General features: G+C 38.9%; 1 protein-coding gene across 1 annotated transcript in view; it reads left to right on the forward strand.

The window, feature by feature from the left end:
• The window catches only part of LOC111966397 (N-terminal EF-hand calcium-binding protein 1), a 35,346-nt gene extending 26,449 nt beyond the window's left edge, over window positions 1–8,897 (forward strand). The window contains exons 7-13 of the mRNA XM_023990998.2: window positions 892–1,013; window positions 1,397–1,479; window positions 6,466–6,519; window positions 6,944–7,056; window positions 7,408–7,485; window positions 7,943–8,034; window positions 8,270–8,897. Of these exons, the coding sequence (XP_023846766.1) occupies window positions 892–1,013; window positions 1,397–1,479; window positions 6,466–6,519; window positions 6,944–7,056; window positions 7,408–7,485; window positions 7,943–8,034; window positions 8,270–8,298 (571 nt within the window). The 3' untranslated portion in view covers window positions 8,299–8,897. The remainder of the gene's footprint in view (window positions 1–891; window positions 1,014–1,396; window positions 1,480–6,465; window positions 6,520–6,943; window positions 7,057–7,407; window positions 7,486–7,942; window positions 8,035–8,269) is intronic.
• Window positions 8,898–18,235: the final 9,338 nt, after the last annotated feature.

Raw genomic sequence — 18,235 nt, forward strand, 5'->3', positions numbered from 1 at the left:
TAAAGTCAAATCAAATCAAATCAAATGTATTTGTCAGCTTACATCAGCTGATGTCACAAAGTGCTGTACAGAAACCCAGCCTAAACCCCCAAACAGCAAGCAATGCAGGTGTAGAAGCACGGTGCAAGCTTTGGAGTTAGCAACTCCAGAATTTTTTGGTCTGTAAAGCTAATTATGCGAGAAATGGAAATGGAAATGCTTTTATGTGCAAATATTGATATAATAACCATCATTTCAAAGTAAACTTGATATGTTGTGTGGTCCTCCCACACAAAGCATGAAGTTTAGGCTACAGATTAAATAAATTATGAACTTCAAAGGGTGCTGAAACTGCACAGTGATGAGCTTGATGCTCCTTTCCAATAAGATAGTGAGGGTCTTATTCTGGTGACGTGATGATCAACTTTTGGCTGCCGTTTGATAAATAAAAATAATCTTGCTCTTTTGTCCATAATATTCTCATCATGTATGCTCTACCCGCACTGTATCGGCGAGCTGTTGGCACGTGCCAAGACCAGAGTGGGCACATTCGCTATATAATGCAACTTTTGTTGTGACAAAACCATCATTAGAGTTGAAAATGCATTGGAAACCCATTTAACTTGAATTTTTTATTTGGTACATGGGAATTTAACCGCAAAACTTATTATGTGCACTACGTCATCACACACAGCCTTTTATCCGACCCAAGTCAATTTGATGGAAATACATATCTGGTGGGAAAATGTACATATTGTTTTTATGCAGATTTGTTAATATTCGCATGAAAATCTGTCGCCAATTGGATAGTAACCTAGCTAGTAACAATGATAAGGATGATACTGCTGTTGATGATTATAACAATGTTGTTGTTGTTTCGGGTGACGTTGATGATGATTGTGTCCACTGCAGGAAGATGATAAAGAAGCCAGAGGATCTTTCCCTCCAGAAAATCGCCAAACGCCCAGGCCGTCGCATCCAAAAGAACCTGTGTCTCTCCCCCACAGACCCTTACTCTGGCATGCTCACTACAGGTACACACTGACACCTGTGTTTGCCTCATTCTAAGGGTCTGTTTCAATTAAAAGGTAGCAACATGTCTTTGATTGCAATTACGCATATGGCCTTTAGGCCTATGGCAATTTAGGAAAATATATTTAGTGCCGTTTTGAAATATGAAATTGTACGATTGAATTGTTTGCCACATTGACCAAAGGTGAGTTCCCCGCAAACATAAAGATCACCTTCAGCTCTTAGAGCATCTTAAGTGCATTGGTAGGCATTGGACAAACAATGATCTTATTGGTTAAGATTATCTTCATTTTTGGGGGAAATTCACCTCGGATCAGTTATTTTTCACTTCACGTCACAAGCCATGTGTGTAGTGGTGATCGGACATTCTGTTTCCTTGGTTAAGGTGTCAGTGTGGAGCCAGACAACCACCACTGGAGCTCCCAGGTCAACCGCCTGCAGCAGCTTATAGACAAGCTGGAGTATGAGGTATGAGGTTGAGTGGTTAGCTGGAGTATGTGATACAAAGTTCACTATTTGTTAGCTGGAGTATGGGGAAGGAAGTTCACTATTCGTTAGCTGGAGTATGGGGAAGGAAGTTCACTATTTGTTAGCTGGAGTATGGGGAAGGAAGTTCACTATTCGTTAGCTGGAGTATGGGGAATGGCAAGTTCACTATTGTTAGCTGGAGTATGGGGAAGGAAGTTCACTATTCGTTAGCTGGAGTATGGGGAAGGAAGTTCACTATTCGTTAGCTGGAGTATGGGGATAAAGTTCACTATTTGTTAGCTGGGGGTATGGGGTACGAAGTTTACTATTTGTTAGCTGGAGTATGGGGTACGAAGTTCACTATTTGTTGGCTGGAGTATGAGGAACAATATTTCAGGAGGCCGTGTAAGGGCTATTTGACATAGAAGGAGAGTGATGGAGTGCTGCATCATTGACCTGGCCTCCACAATCACCCGACCTCAACCCAATTGAGATGGTTTGGGATGAATTGGACGCAGAGTGAAGGAAAAGCAGCCAACAAGTGCTCAGCATATGTGGGAACTCCTCAAGACTGTAGAATGTAGAAAATAGTACAAATAAAGAAAACCCTTGAATACACTTCAAGGGTTTTCTTTATTTTTACTATTTTCTCCATTGTTAGAATAAGGCTGTTAATAAGGCTGTTATCCAGAAAAAGCAAACAATCATCGGCCAGAGCGTCAAGTGGCGCTCTGGAACGCAAGGAGATGGGTGAGGCTAAAGCTCAATAGGGTGTGAACGATGCTGAATGGGTGTAGACAAAGAAAGAGCTCTCTCACCGAAACACTAAAATGCCATGTTCTCAAAAGTGAGTTTACAAAGTTTTATCAACTTTCAAAGCAGAATTACATTCCCATTTTCCTAAATGCAGTGTTATAACATACCATTTTGTAGCCTTTACTTTTATCCAATGGTAAAAACAGAAATTCAAATTCGCTACGTCAGACCGAATCCAGGGTGTGAGTCACAAAATTAACAGCCAAGCTGTCATCAAGGCAAAGGGTGGCTACTTTGAAGAATCTCAAATATAAAATATATTTAACATTTTTGGTTACTACATGATTCCATATGTGTTATTTCATAGTTTGAAGTCTTCACTATTATTCTACAATGTAAAAAATTGTTTAAATTAAAGAAAAACCATTGAATGAGAGGTGTGTCCAAACTTTTGACTGTACTGTATATATATAATTATATATATATTATATATATATCTTATAATATATATATATATATATTTTTTTTTTTAACAATTTTTAATTATTATTTACAATTACAACAATTATTTATTACAATAAATATTGAATTTGGCCTTTACTAATATAGTGAAATAGAAACGCACTGAATAACACATTCATTCATAAATGGCAAAAAAAGACAATAAAAAAATAAACCACAAGGAATGAGGTTTTGACGTGTCTGTCCTCTGTCTGAGAGATATAGCTCATGAAATATTTTTGTTTTTTGGACACATTTTAACCCCTTATATTTGATGGCACCAAACTACCTCCATACTTCCATTCATTTGTATGGGTTACCTTCAGACGAGTCCCGTGACACTTGTGCAAAAAGGAGAACACCTTCTTGTTCGTGAGAGTCTCACTGCATCGCAGTGCTAGAGGCATCACTACAGACCCGGGTTTGATCCAGGGCTGTATCACAACCGGCCGTGATCGGGAGTCCCATAGGGCGGTGCACAATTGACCCAGCGTCATCCGGGTTAGGGGAGTGTTTGGCTGGGATAGGCCATCATTGTAAATAAGAATTTGTTCTTAACTGACTTGCCTAGATAAATAAATAAACATTAAAAATACATGTTTCCATAGAGTGGTTATCATTTTTTGTCATGGTCTGACAAACACCACTGTAGCTCGGCTACCTTCCATCGCAGATGCGGAAGACCGACATAGGCGGAGGGGTGGATTGAGATGCAGCCCATGCAAAAAATATATCTCTAGCTTAAACTGATGGATTTTGATGGGGATTTTTTTATTATGTTACTTAGACTGACACACAATAGACTTAATGATTTTTTAACTGTTTGTCGCAAGTAAAATCTCTGGGTGGCGAGTTGATACAATTCCATGTCCGGAAGGTTAAACCACCCTCAGACTTAGGAAAATGTAAAACCTTCCTTTTTATTCTATGACTTTTATTTGCCCATATAAAGTCTGTTATGACTAAGTATACTTTTTTAAAGAATGTCTTCGGTGAGGTAGTTGGTAATATCGAGAATAAATATAACAACTTTGAAAGCCATGCCATTCTGAAGAGGTTTATTCTACCTGTACGATTTATGGGCAGATTGTTCCATTTAATTAGATCTTCATATTGTTCAGTAATGGGAAACAGTTATCTTTATGTTTGTAACTTATTAACTATCTTAAATATTTTATATTTTTGTGGTCCACTTTAAAGGATTGCTGAAGATCATGAGTTATTATTAAAATTTTTCCTCTTGCCATTATTGTATGTTAATTGTATATCCTGAGATTTCTGAGTATTCTGAAAACATTTTTAGCAAGGTTCAGTGGTCGTTAGCTGGAGTATGAGTACAAGGTTAAGTTGTTATACATAGATTATTCCATTTAGTCTTATTGATGTGTTGTGAGTCTCTATTCAAACACTACTGTCTCTGATCAGTGCCCACTGACTCATTTATGCTAAGTCGACAATTAGCTTAAGTCACAACATTATCCCTCCTGCTGGGAAGTACTAATATTTGACAGACAATGACAACCAGCTAAAGTGCTCACTGCCAAATTCTCATCTTATTACCCAAGCTCTCAAAGCTCAATTCAACCTGCTAAAGGCCGATACAAGCTTCACTCCGTACAAGTAAGCGCCTGTGCGCTTGGGCGGTCCATGCATTTCTAGACCCCCAAATAGCAACAATCACAAGGCTATATAGCAGCGATTTTCTTGTTGTCTTCCTATTTGTGGTAAAAGCGAAGAATCATGTTGAAAACATCATCACCACTGTTACCTAATTTCAAATGACCAATTGCACATTTGAGTAAATGCTGCATGTATGACATTTTAGGTTTGTTTGACATTACCTTGTTTTATGCCTGCCAGTTGGCTGTAGGCTACTCGACTAGCAGCTTGCTAACCTCTTAAGGATCCGCCCCTTTTTTTCAATTGTCGCTTAAAATGACATACCCAAATCTAACTGCCTGTAGCTCAGGACCTGAAGCAAGGATATGCATAGTCGTGATACCTTTTGAAAGAGAACACTTTGATGTTTGTGGAAATGTTAAATTAATGTAGAATATAACACATTAAATCTGGTCAAAAATAATACAAATTAAAAAAACATGCGTTTTTTGTCTTTTTTTTGTAACATCATCTTTGAAATGCAAGAGAAAGGCCATAATGTTACGTTCTGACCATAGTTCTTTTGTATTTTCTTTGTTTTAGTATGGTCAGGGCGTGAGTTGGGTGGGTTATCTATGTTTTGTGTTTCTATGTTGGGTTTGTCGTTTGGCCTGATATGGTTCTCAATCAGAGGCAGGTGTTAGTCATTGTCTCTGATTGGGAACCATATTTAGGTAGCCTGTTTTTGTATTGTGGTTTGTGGGTGATTGTTCCTGTTCGTGTGTTCCTATGTTCTGTGTTCACTATTTCGGGACTGTAGCGTCTTCAGTTATTTTTGTCAGTTTATTGTTTTCGTTCTTGTTGAAAAGTATTCGAATAAATATGAATACTCACCACGCTGCGTATTGGTCCGACATTTCCTACTCCTCAAATGAGGAGGACGAAGACTATCGTTACACATAATGTATTATTCCAGCCCAGGCACGATTTAGATTTTGGCCACTAGATGGCAGCAGTGTATGTGCAAAGTTTTAGACTGATCCAAGGAATCATTGTATTTCTGTTCAGAATTTTGTTTCAAGACTGCCCAAATGTGCCTAATTGGTTTATTAATACATTTTCAAGTTCATAACTGTGCACTCTCCTCAAACAATAGCATGGTATTATTTCACTGTAATAGCTACTGGAAATTGGACAGTGCAGTTTAACAAGAATTTAAGCTTTCTGCCCATATCAGATATGTCTATGTCCTGGGAAATGTTCTTGTTACTTACAACCTCATGCTAATCACATTAGCCTACGTTAGCGCAACCATCCCGCGGGGGACCCACCAATCCTGTAGAGGCTCTAGCTAGCTGGCTAAAAACATCAAGCAAGCTAGCCTTTTAGCTTCCCACATCTTCCCCATGTGAAATAATCAGATTTATAATTAAATAATATGCCCTGGCAAATATTCTTATACTTACCGGTGTAACATACCATAATTATCCCAGTTTGACATGCTGCTTCAATGTATTCGCTCCCATATCAGTTAAAAATAGAATGTCATAATTTTTGCTCATGGCTAGCAGCTGTTTTTACCGTTTCAAAATAGCCTAGAATCACATAGTTATTACTTCGAAACAAAATACATTTTGGGATGATTATAATAAGGCTACAATGTTGATTGGTTTATTGTTTAAACAGTCTGAGATTATATTTGGTTATCAAGGCAAAAGAGACTGCTTATTTGACACATAGCCTATAGATCAGATCAAGGAAGCAGGCAGGTTTGGCTCAGCTTCATTGCCTACACAACACTGCACCCATGGTAGCGTAAGGAATGATATGTTACGTTTCAATATTTGAGCAGAGAAAATCTGCGTAGCAAGCGACGTAGGAGCCGCCAATTGTACTAAAAGGAGCCGCCCATTTTGTGACGAAAAACGACATTGCAACACTGTGCTATGCTCCGAATTGTCAGTTTGCTTAGGGTCTGTTACATATATCAATCCATTTCATATCAAAGGCAATGCTCTGTGACATACTGTTACTAGAAGTTCATACTTGAGCTAGATTTGGTCAGGCTCGTGCTGTTGTTGCAGCATTTCTTTTCATGACTGACTGAAATATTTATGCCTCCATTTGCAGAGTCCACATCTGGAACCACTCAAAGAGGACACTTTAGCCGGAACATATAACTCGGTGAGTACAATTCGGATGGCCACTATGGCTACTTCCTTTTAGATTTGGAAGAGTAAGGGTAAGGTTTCAATGTCTATCAAAAGGTATACCCTAGATTTCAATGACTTAACATAGTGTGATACATGTACTGTATCTGTCAAACTCTATAATTCTCTGCTACAGCATTGTTAATTTGTCTTAAAAAAATACTAGAATGACAAAACCAATGAACTACTGTGGTCCTCCAGATCCCCAGTGTTGGCTGCTTTTCTCTTATCCATGTCCCTCTAATACTTACAGTAATAGAGGGTCGTGTTTATTAGAGCATGCAACAGAGAACGAGTGTCTTATTGGACCAGACCAGGTTTTCTTCTGTCTGGTGAACAATGAACATAACCCAGATGCCACTGGCCTGAACCATTTTCCCCTCTTTCCTTCTCAACAGAACATCCTGCTGGTGCAGAGACAGATGTCTGTGAAGGACAAAGATGCAGAGGAGTTCCAGCAGGCTCTGAAGATCTACACAGACGCCACAGCCTGCCAGACTAACAATCTGCAGTAGGTCTCTCTTCTACATTGAATACATTGCCCATTGTTTTCAATTAGGATTTTACCTATTGTGAATGTAGCCGCTTTTCCTGGCTAATCACCCTAATCCTGCATATACAGTAGCTACTCTGGATTTTGTGAACACACTTTGGCTGTATTTCAATACTAAAAAGGGACTTTCTTTCCTTCATAACTATTGTTTTGGAATACTGTCAAATAGGTGACAATAGTTCAGACTTTTGTGATAAAGAGTACAGACCCTACTAAAAGGAACTATGGCACTACTACAGGAACTACAAATGTTTGTCATCAAAATGCCAATTTCATTAGCAATATACTTGTGACTTCCTTGTCCCACAGTGTGTCTGTCCAGACTCTTCCAGAGAGATCCTGCTTCATCATGTACGAGTTCTGGCAAGACCGTCTCTCCTGGATGAGGTACATCAAGTATTCTGTACACTCATAGAAAAAAAGGTGCTATCTAGAACCTAAAATAGTTATTTTCGCTGTCCCCATAGAAGAACCCTTTTTGGTTCTAGGAAGAATCATTTTGGTTCTGGGTTCAATGTAGAATCCTTTCCACATAGGGTTCTACCTGGAACCAAAAAGGGTTCTCCTATGGGGACAGCCGAAKAAACCCTTTTTTCTAAGAGTGTAGTCCCAACAGTTTCAAATTAATTGACTGAATGAAAATGGATTTGCACCCAAATATAGCCATTCAGAGTTCTTCCAAATTCAGTTTTCCTACAAAATGCCTTGATTAAGATGGGATGTTGCAATGCTGTTGGTCTTAAAGACCTTCTACAAAGCCTTATTGACGGTTTGACAAAGCACTGACAGTCCAGGGCCACCCATTGACTCCTCTGTCCCCTCTCTCCATCCCTTCCTCCTACAGTTACCTGCAGTCCCCCATCAGCAAGACATTCCAGCGCTGCATCATTGACGTACTGGAGGACCCTGAAATGGTTGCCACTATGCTCCTCCCAGGTTAGTGTCATAGGGGGATGGATTTTTGGGAGTGGATGAGGTAGGGATGGGTGAAAGAAGAGATAAGGAATGGCTCTGGGACCTCAGAGGGACAWAGACTCAAACCCACTGGAGAGGATGTGGTAATGCATGCCGTTTTTTGATGTTCATACAGTATATTGTTGTCAATAGATTATAAATGTGATGCTCATACGTAAATGATCACTCTATTTATTTTGTTAATTTGTTTTTTCAGCATCTTGGTGGATTATGAATAACAACTGACAGAAGTAAAGTTCCCAATGAAACCATGATATTCAAAACAATAAGAAGAGGAGAAAGTGTTTTATTCTTAAATTTGACTGTTTCTACTGATATGCTTTGCTTCCTTTGTTTACCCCAGCATACTAATGACTATTTCCTAGACAATATGCTGTGTGTTTGCTGTATTGTCATAATTTGAGATGAATTTATGCACGACTTAACTATGCCTGTTTAGTTAAATCAGTCCAAAAAYATAATGCGTTAGAGAGAAAGCGTTTTGAAATATTGCAATAACTATTGTGTTATTGAAATCCATATCATTATCATTAATATCATTAATAAGTATTTTTTGCTGTGCATCTTTCGATACATTGACATGTCTTGTATGAGTTTAGATGTAGAAATAGATGTACAAGAACAAAAATATTTGCATGAATTTGAATGATTTCCCAATGCTACTTTGTTACTAGCTTCGAAATAGACATTGTTTACTAGTAAGCTAATTGATACCACATTGCTTTAACATTCCATGATGTACTTTGTTAGTTACCTCAAATGCGTGTACATATTGATCAAGGTCTATGGTCATTCAGTACTCACATTCCAACTAAAATAACAGCAGATCACTAACTACAGAGGTAGAGTTTACCAGTGTCCAATTGTTCTACCTGTTGTATTGTGCAATGTTGAACCCTAGCTCATAAAAAAAAGTAAAATAACAAAGTACCACTACAGTGATTTCCAATGTGCTTCTTAGATATAATGTTGTGACAGATCGGTTGGTTCACACCCAACCCTGAATTGGATAAACCATATCGTATTTATACTTACTGTATGTCACTCATGCACTTTAGTTGTGAATGGAGCTATATTTTTCCGATGCTATGGATGTGGATGGATAAGTATGTGGATGGATAACATGGTAGGTTTTCAGTCACTTTACTAAATTTGTAATATTAATAATGTAATAATATTTAATGTCGCACTCCAGTTTCCGATTAATCTCGTTTTTTCACCTGATTTACTTAACAAAGGCACATCTCAATAGGTGGTCCAGATATCCTCATTACATGGTACAAGTGGAGGGGTGGGGCCTTTCTTCTTTTGTTCTCTATTGCTCCTCTATTGTTCCTGTAAGCAAGGGGGAGGCCGATGACATCAGAAGGCGCCATAAGACCAACTCCTTGAATGGCCTACTTAATGATGTTTGCACATGTATCTGAAAAAGACTATTTTGCTCAAAACCTATTTTTCGACCCTTACGTGTGTCTACATTACTGTGTTCATATGTGGGATATTGTTTTTCAACAGGAAATGTAAAAGGGAATTGGAGTGGATCTTTAATATGCTATATTAAATCTTTAATATTATTGAAATATCAATTCCAAGGGCTGAACCTGCACTGCTATCCCTCAGCTTAAACAAATTAATGCCATCAACATTATTATCTAGCATTATTTATGGGAGTATTTGTTTATGGGAGTATTTGTTTTCTGTGGTGAAAAAAAAAWATGCAACCAACATTATGTGTGCAGAACAAAACAAACCCACATTGTATTTTTTGAATAGTTTATCCCTCTTAGTATGAGGGTAATCACTTATGGATAGAATACAAGTCTGAGAATCTTAATGAAACTGAAGGTAATTCAAATATTGTTAATGATTATTAGTAGATCTTTTGTGATTTGAGTGTTGATCATGTCAACTGGGGATGAATGAGTCATGTCCAGTTGAGGATGAATGAATATGTCCTAGCTTTTCTGTACTGTAGTTGTTCTTCAGTCATCCAACATTTGAAATCAATGTTACAGTAATTATGTGGATGCTATGTTTTTTTTGTTGGCATGAATTAAAGCTAATGACTTGACCATTTCACATCATTATTGATTCACACTAATACAGAAAAGTGTATGTACAGTGCTATAGGTATATGGTGCAATTCACAGACAACTCTAACTAGAATTTGTAATAATGTGTCATATTATGACATATCAAATATGTCATGAGGTGAAAAACAGTATTTGACCTCATTGAGTTGTTTAGCATACAGTGATGGTTAACATTATGGGCTCGATTCAATCCATATTGTGGATGTTTAGTGCTATAGTGCGATTGAAATGTAATGTTAATGCTCCCGTGTTCGCGGAGATGCTTTCATCTGCATACGTGGGCTCAATTCAAAATGATCTTTACATTTAAATTGCGCTATAACACTGAACTTCCGCAGTACTGATTGAATTGAGCCTTATATCCCTGTCTGGAGGACTGAAGTATGTCAACAAGAGATGCATTAAACCCTGTACATACCATTATTCCACAACAACAGATCACTTCCTCAGTAACTAATCCGAGAGGTTTAAAAAATTGTGCTTTACCTCCAGCTGTCTCAGAATCGTATTTAGAATAGCTTTTTGAAAATAAAAAATAAAAATGTATATACTATAAACCTAATAATAGGTTTATAGTATAAGCAGCTGCAGACTTTGATTTTAAGAGCTCCGAGTTGAATATGGAGCAGTTAGTGGACTTGGTTCCATGCTTCTGGACATCTACTGATGTTTAAGCCTGTTAGGGAGCCCAATTCTGATATTTTGACCAATTATTGGCAAAAAATCAGATCTGATTGGTCAAAAGACCAGTTAGTGACAAATGAAACCATTTGTCTTGCTCGTCTCTCACATCTTAGTTCAGCATTTGGCTGTAAGTCCAGAACCATGAGTCAGTCACGTAGACAAAGGGGAAGTTTTCTGGCAGARGGAGCAAGTCTCATTAATACATTATATGACGTTAGTTAAATGGCTAGATACACTGAATAAACAATATAACAGCAATTTTGCCACCACAGACAATAATAATTTAMAATATGTTTATCTGTATGTTCAAAGCATTAGAAAAGACTCAAGTTATCCAATACTTGTAGGATTGATGGGTTCTCTTATGTTTTGTATCAAAGATAAAATCAATCATTCCACTATGACAGAACCAGTGGAAATTCAAGACAGCAGAGGCGGGCAGGCAGAACATTTCAGGCAGAACAACAGTCTGATACAGCAACAGCAGCAGCAGTCGTCCACTGAGATACAGTAAATCCTTCCTCTGTCCCTAATCCCATCCCTCCACTATCTTATGTGACAAGTTTTCTATATCAGCCAATGTACACAGTATGCCCATAACTATAATAAGGTGGTTATTGCGTGTGTGTGTGAGAGAGAGAGAAAGAGAGAGAGAGAGAGAGAGAGATCTGGGAAGATGAGATGCATCAACATAAACAGAGGGGGGGGGGGGGAGGGTCCTACTGGATGAGCCACAAAACAGCTGAAATCTGGAAAACTATGGTGGAAGGATTTGTCAGGGAAAGTACTTAACCCCTTATTTGGAGGTCATACCAAGGAGAATTTTGCCATTTGAATTTGAATTTTAGATTTGGGTATGTCATTTTGAAAAAAAGGGGTGGATATTTAAGACCCCTTGAACTATAATTTAAAATAATAATAATAATAATTTGATGAACATTTTTGCCTTACTGCTATTAGCCCATACAAACGCATTGAATAACAGATTCACAACATGGAACAACAGATAGTCACCCCCAAAAAATATGTATATCCTATTTCTAATAGACATAAAAGAGATCTGGAAACATTTGTTATTTTTTGTGTGTATTTAACCCCTTATTCAATTTCACTAAACAGTCTCCATATGTACTGTATTGTACTTCCATGCATTTCTTAGACCGGTACCGGGGGACCTTCAAACAAGTCGTGTGAGGCCTGTGGGCGTCCTAGAGCAAAACAACTGACATGTACGTGTTCACAAGTCTCACCTCACGAGTCGAAAAACAATTGTGGGGGTCGTAGAGAAAACAGAGAACACCATCATGTTCGTGAGAGTCTCATCTTTCCAGAGAGGGGTCATAATATTTCATAATCTGTCAACTTTTCACCGCAGATGAGGAAGTGTTACATAGGCGGATGTGGTGGATTGAGACGCATCCAATGAAAAATAACTGATATTGCTAGCTTAAACTGATGGATTAAACACACAAACACTCATACACACACGTACACCATACACACACACGTTTACACTCATATGCTGCTGCGATTCTGTTCTGTATTTTATTATTTGTATTATTATCTATCCTGTTGCATAGTCACTTGACCCTGCCTCCATGTATATATCTACCTTGTACCCCTGTACATTGAACTGGTCCTGGTACTCCCTATATACAGTTGTAGTCRGAAGTTTACATACACCTTAGCCAAATACATTTCAACTCAGTTTTTCACAATTCCTGRCATTTAATCCCAGTAAAAATACCCTGTTTTAGGTCAGCTAGGATCACCACTTTATTTTAAGAATGTGAAATGTCAGAATAATAATAATATGTATTTCACCTTTTATTTCTTTCATCACATTCCCAGTGGGTCAGAAGTTTACATACACTCAATTAGTATTTGGTAGCACTGCCTTTAAATTGTTTAACTTGGGTCAAATGTTTCGGGTAGCCTTCCACAAGCTTCCCACAATAAGTTGGGGAAATTTTGGCCCATTCCTCCTGACGAACCTGGTGTAACTGAGTCAGGTTTGTAGGCCTCCTTGCTCGCACACGCTTTTTCAGTTCTGCCCACGCATGTTCTATTGGATTGAGGTCAGGGCTTTGTGATGGCCACTCCAATACCTTGACTTTGTTGTCCTTAAGCCATTTTGCCACAACTTTGGAAGTATGCTTAGGGTCATTGTCCATTCGGAAGACCAATTTGTGACCAAGCTTTAACTTCCTGACTGATGTCTTGAGATGTTGCTTCAATATATCCACATAATCTTCCTTCCTCATGATGCCATCTATTTTGTGAAGTGCACCAGTCCCTCCTGCAGCAAAGCACACGCACAACATGCTGCTGCCACCCCTGTGCTTCACAGTTGGGATGGTGTTCTTCGGCTTGCAAGCCTCCCTCTTTTTCATCCAAACATAACGATGGTCATTATGGCCAAACGGTTCTATTATTGTTTCATCAGACCAGAGGTCATTTCTCCAAAAAGTACGATCTTTGTCTCCATATGCAGTTGCAAACCATAGTCTGGCTTTTTTATGGTGGTTTTGGAGCAGTGGCTTCTTCCTTGCTGAGCGGCCTTTCAGGTTATGTCGATATAGGACTCGTTATACTGTGGATACCTGTTTTTTTTAACCTGTTTCCTCCAACATCTTCACAATGTCCTTTGCTGTTGTTCTGGGATTGATTTGCACTTTTCGCACCAAAGTACGTTCATCTCTTGGAGACAGATTGTGTCTCCTTCCTGAGCGGTATGACGGCTGCGTGGTCCCATGGTGTTTATACTTGTTTGTACAGATGAACGTGGTACCTTCAGGCGTTTGGAAATTGCTCCCAAGGATGAACCAGACTTGTGGAGGTCTACTGATGTCTTTTGATTTTCCCATGATGTCAAGCAAAGTAGGCCTTGACATACATCCACAGGTACACCTCCAATTGACTCAAGTTATGTCAATTAGCCTATCAGAAGCTTCTAAAGCCATGACATAATTTTCTGGAATTTTCCAAGCTGTTTAAAGGCAGTCAACTTAGTGTATGTAAACTTCTGACCTACTGGAATTGTGATACAGTGAATTATAAGTGAAATAATCTGTCATTTGTAATAATTTGTTGGAAAAATTGCTTGTGTCATGGACAAAGTAGATGTCCTAACTGACTTGCCAAAACTATAGTTTGTTAACAAGAAATGTGTAGAGTGGTTGAAAAACGAGTTTTAATGACTCCAACCTAGGTGTATGTAAACTTCCAACTTCAACTGGATATATTAATTATTGTGTATTTTACTCCACTTGTGTTACTATTTTGATTTGTATTATTMTTTTTTTAACTCTGCGTCATTGGGAAGGGATCGTAAGCAAGCATTTCACGTTAAAGTCTAATCCTGATTTATTCGGCGCATGTGACAAATAACATTTGATTTGAAGATCTGTACTTGCCTACAAACTGTGTGGCTACAGTACACCATTTGGCTACAGTACACCATTTTGCTACAGTACACCATTTGGCTACAGTACACCATTTTGCTACAGTACACCATTTGGCTACAGTACACCATTTGGCTACAGTACACCATTTGGCTACAGACAATCATTGAGCAGTGAGCACACGCAGAGCAACATAGGACAAGCAAGACGTAGCATGCAGACAGAGCAACATAGCACAAAAAGCAACAAGACAAAATCCATAAAAGCAACAAAATGTTTCCAAACCTCACAAGCTACAGACAACATGGAAAGCGGCAATACACAACTAGGGATTATGTTCACAAATCTGATTGGCCTTTAGCCATGTCTTCATGCATTTTGTGTAGTGTGATAGGTGGTGCAGTTACAGTATGTGTGTCTGATGGCAGCGTATTCCAAACATGTGAAGCTCCCACAGAGAAAGCAGATTGACTAAAGGTGCTTTTCCTGAAGGGAATTATAGTCACCTCTCATGGCAGACCTTGTGGATCTGATGCTATATGTTTGGGTTTTCTGTTTAACAAAAGTACTGAGTGGAGGGGGAGCCAGGCCATTTAGGATCTTGAATACAAGACATGTGTCGGTGTATTGCACAAGAATGCTTCCTGAGGATGTAACAGTGATGATGGCTATTGGGCTTCCTATCAACCACTTTGAGAGCCTGTTTKTAGACAGACTGAATGGGTTTTAATGTTATACAGCAAGCTTGGGCMCAACTAGTCAAGCAGTATATTAAGCGGGGGAGTGTAATAGATTTCAAATATAGTTTTGCTACCTCTGTAGTCAAACAATTTCGTATAAACTGGAAATTAGCTAGGTTGAATTTGGTTATTTGAATGACCTTTTTCACCTTCTTTTTAAAAGAGAGGTTGGAATCAAGTACGATGCCAAGGTACTTAAAATCAGATACCACCTGGAGCTTCTCCCCTGACACGTAGACATCTGGCTCAGTAGCATCTGTTGCTCTCTTTGTGAAGAACATGCAGACAGTTTTTTTCACATTGAGATGCAAACATGAGTCACTGAGCCACTTTGTAACCTGGACCATTACAGATGTGAATTCTTGTGCAGCTTATTGTTTGCTCTTTGCATGCACATATATCACTGTATCATCTGCCTACATTTGAACGTCAGACCCAGTACAGACAGAAGACAGATCATTAATGTACAGGCTGAACAGGAGGGGCCCCAGTATTGACCCTTGGGGCACGCCCACATCATAGCTAAGAGTGGGCGACAGCTCATTGCTCACTCTGACACACTGAGTTCTGCCTTCAAGGTATGATTTCATGCATCTCAAGGAATCAGGGGAAAAGTTGAACTCTGACAATTTTGTGATGAGAACCTCATGGTAAACAGTATCAAAAGCCTTCCTTAGGTCCAGAAACACAGCCCTAGCAATGCCCCCTTTGTCCATCTCGGACTTCACATTTTCCAGAAGAAAGCAGTTGGCCGTTTCTGTGGAGTGTTTTGCTCTGAAGCCAAACTGCATGGAGTGTAATGTGAAGGGGCTATTGTTGAGGTGGGCAATCAGTTGCTCTTCGACACCACAGGTAGTATACTAATGGGCCTGTAGTTACTCACGTCAGCAGGGTCACCTGATTTAAAGATGGCAGTTGTTATGGCAGAATTTCATACCCTTGGAAACACCCTCTGACCAATAGATGTGTTGGTGACCTTAGTAATGGGGCCAATGATTGACTATTTGTAGTTTTTAAGAAAGGTAGAGTCCAGCCCAAACACATCTTTGGCTTTAGAGTTCTTTAGTGAGCTAATCATCTTGTTCACCTCTGACTCAGAAACCTCCCTTATAATGAAGACAGGTTGAGTGTCATTCACTAGCCCTGAGCCCAAGAAACCAGTGGAGGGGTTCTGTGTCAGTACCCTGACAGAGTCAATAAAGTAGTAAGTGAATGCTATTGCTATTTCGACTGCATCCTGTGTTAGATTGTCATTCACCATGATTTCTAGTCTTTTTGCAGTGTTACTATGGTCTTTCCCTCTTTTTTAGATTCTCCCAGATCAATATAGAATTTCCCTTTGCTTCACCAACTATGTTAATAAAAAAGTTTGCCTTGGCCTGTCTGATTTCTTTCATCACCTTATTTCTCAACATGGTAAACCTACGTCTGTCATGATCTAATTTGGACTTTAGGGCTGTTTTTAGAGCATGATCTCGTTCTTTCATCAGTTTCCAGATTTCTCCATTTAGCCAAGGAAGAGTGCTCTTTGGCCAGGTTTGGATTTGATTTTCTTCAGGAAGCCATTTATTGTAGTCTGGATTGTGGATAGAAAAACCTGACTCAGCTTCCACATCAGTATAGGACAAGAGATCATTCCAGTTAATTCCCTTAATTCTGTTTAAGAAACGTTTTTCAACAGAATTGGTGGAATGAATACACCTCTGATCACACACAAACAAAGTTCACTTTCATAGCAGCCACATACAAACAGCATGAGCACTTTTCTAGTTACTTTCTTCTCGCATCTACGTACTCCTCCTCTCACCTTTTCCCTTGCTTGTGGACTTCAGTGCACAACACTTTAGCTGTCTGTGACCAGGCAAAAAAAACTTTCCAAGCCAAACCTTCATATCATAACCACTACACACAGCCTACATAGTTGTCACCATATTAGCTAACATCAGTCAACATAGCTAATAGAACTAATGCATTAGTAAACCTGCTACAATCATGCAGTACAGTGTACAGTTAGCAAGCAGTTTAGCAGTTACACCAGCAGGCCCCGGTGGCAATAAATTAATAAAACCAAAAACTTACCTTAACTTGGAAAAGTTCCAGTGTTGGATAGCCATGTCCAGCTAGGTAACATAGCATCCTTCGCTGTTTGACCCGGGTGTTTGAGTAGGCTAAACTAGCTAGCAGCATTCACTAGTTAAGTGAATGTTTAAAAAAGTACAACTAAATATCTCTCTCTTTCTTTCTCTCTCTCTCTTCCTTCTTTTTAATTTTTAAATAAATACATTTGTTCAAAACTGTTCAACTGTTGTCTTTCTTTCTCTGAGTCAACAACTCAACACATTTTATGCACTGCAGTGCTAACTAGCTGTAGCGTATGCTTTCAGTTCTAGATTCATTCTCTGATCATTTGATTGGGTGGACAACATGTCAGTTCATGCTGCAAGAGCTCTGATAGGTTGGAGGACGTCCTCCAGAAGTTGTCAAAATTACTGTGTAAGTTTATGGAAGGGGGTGAGAACCATGAGTCTCCTAGGTTTTATGTTGAAGACAATGTACTCAGAGGAGGACGGAAACTAGCTGTCCTCTGGCTACACCATGGTGCTACCATGTGTGTGTGTGTGTGTGTGTGTGTGTGTGTGTGTGTGTGTGTGTGTGTGTGTGTGTGTGTGTGTGGGGTGGTGTGTGTGTTGTGTGTTGTGTGTGTGTGTGTGTTTGTGTGTTGTGTGTGTTGTGTTGTGTTGTGTGTGTGTGTGTAAGAAGAGAGAGATGAGGAGAGTAGAGAGGGAGAGAGAGAGAGAGAGAGAGAGAGAGAGAGAGAGACAGATTTATGGAAATATTAAATATCCTCCGTATAATGGAGTGGTCAGTCTCTCTTTTAATTAATTTTACTGACAGAGATAATGGGAGGAGAAAATAAAGTTGTTATGATCGTCAGATATGACTGTACAGACACGGGGGAACATGATGAGGGGCAGCATGTAATTCCATATGGAAAACAAGATCAAGGCATGGGAGCATTGCAATTGGGGTTTGAACAAACTCTAATTATAATCAATTAATCATAATTTTACTTAGAAACATTTATTAATTGGAATCAAAACAAATGAGTTGATTGTTGTTTGAGTAACAATCATCACAAAGATGTTGAGAAATGTACTGAATATGTTAGTTTAAAGACGACTGTTCTTTTTTCCTATAGGCGCTGTCTCTTTAAATTTACCCATGATCCTTTTAGAACTTT

The sequence above is a fragment of the Salvelinus sp. IW2-2015 genome, linkage group LG7, assembly GCF_002910315.2.
Source record: "Salvelinus sp. IW2-2015 linkage group LG7, ASM291031v2, whole genome shotgun sequence".
NCBI lineage: Eukaryota > Metazoa > Chordata > Actinopteri > Salmoniformes > Salmonidae > Salvelinus > Salvelinus sp. IW2-2015.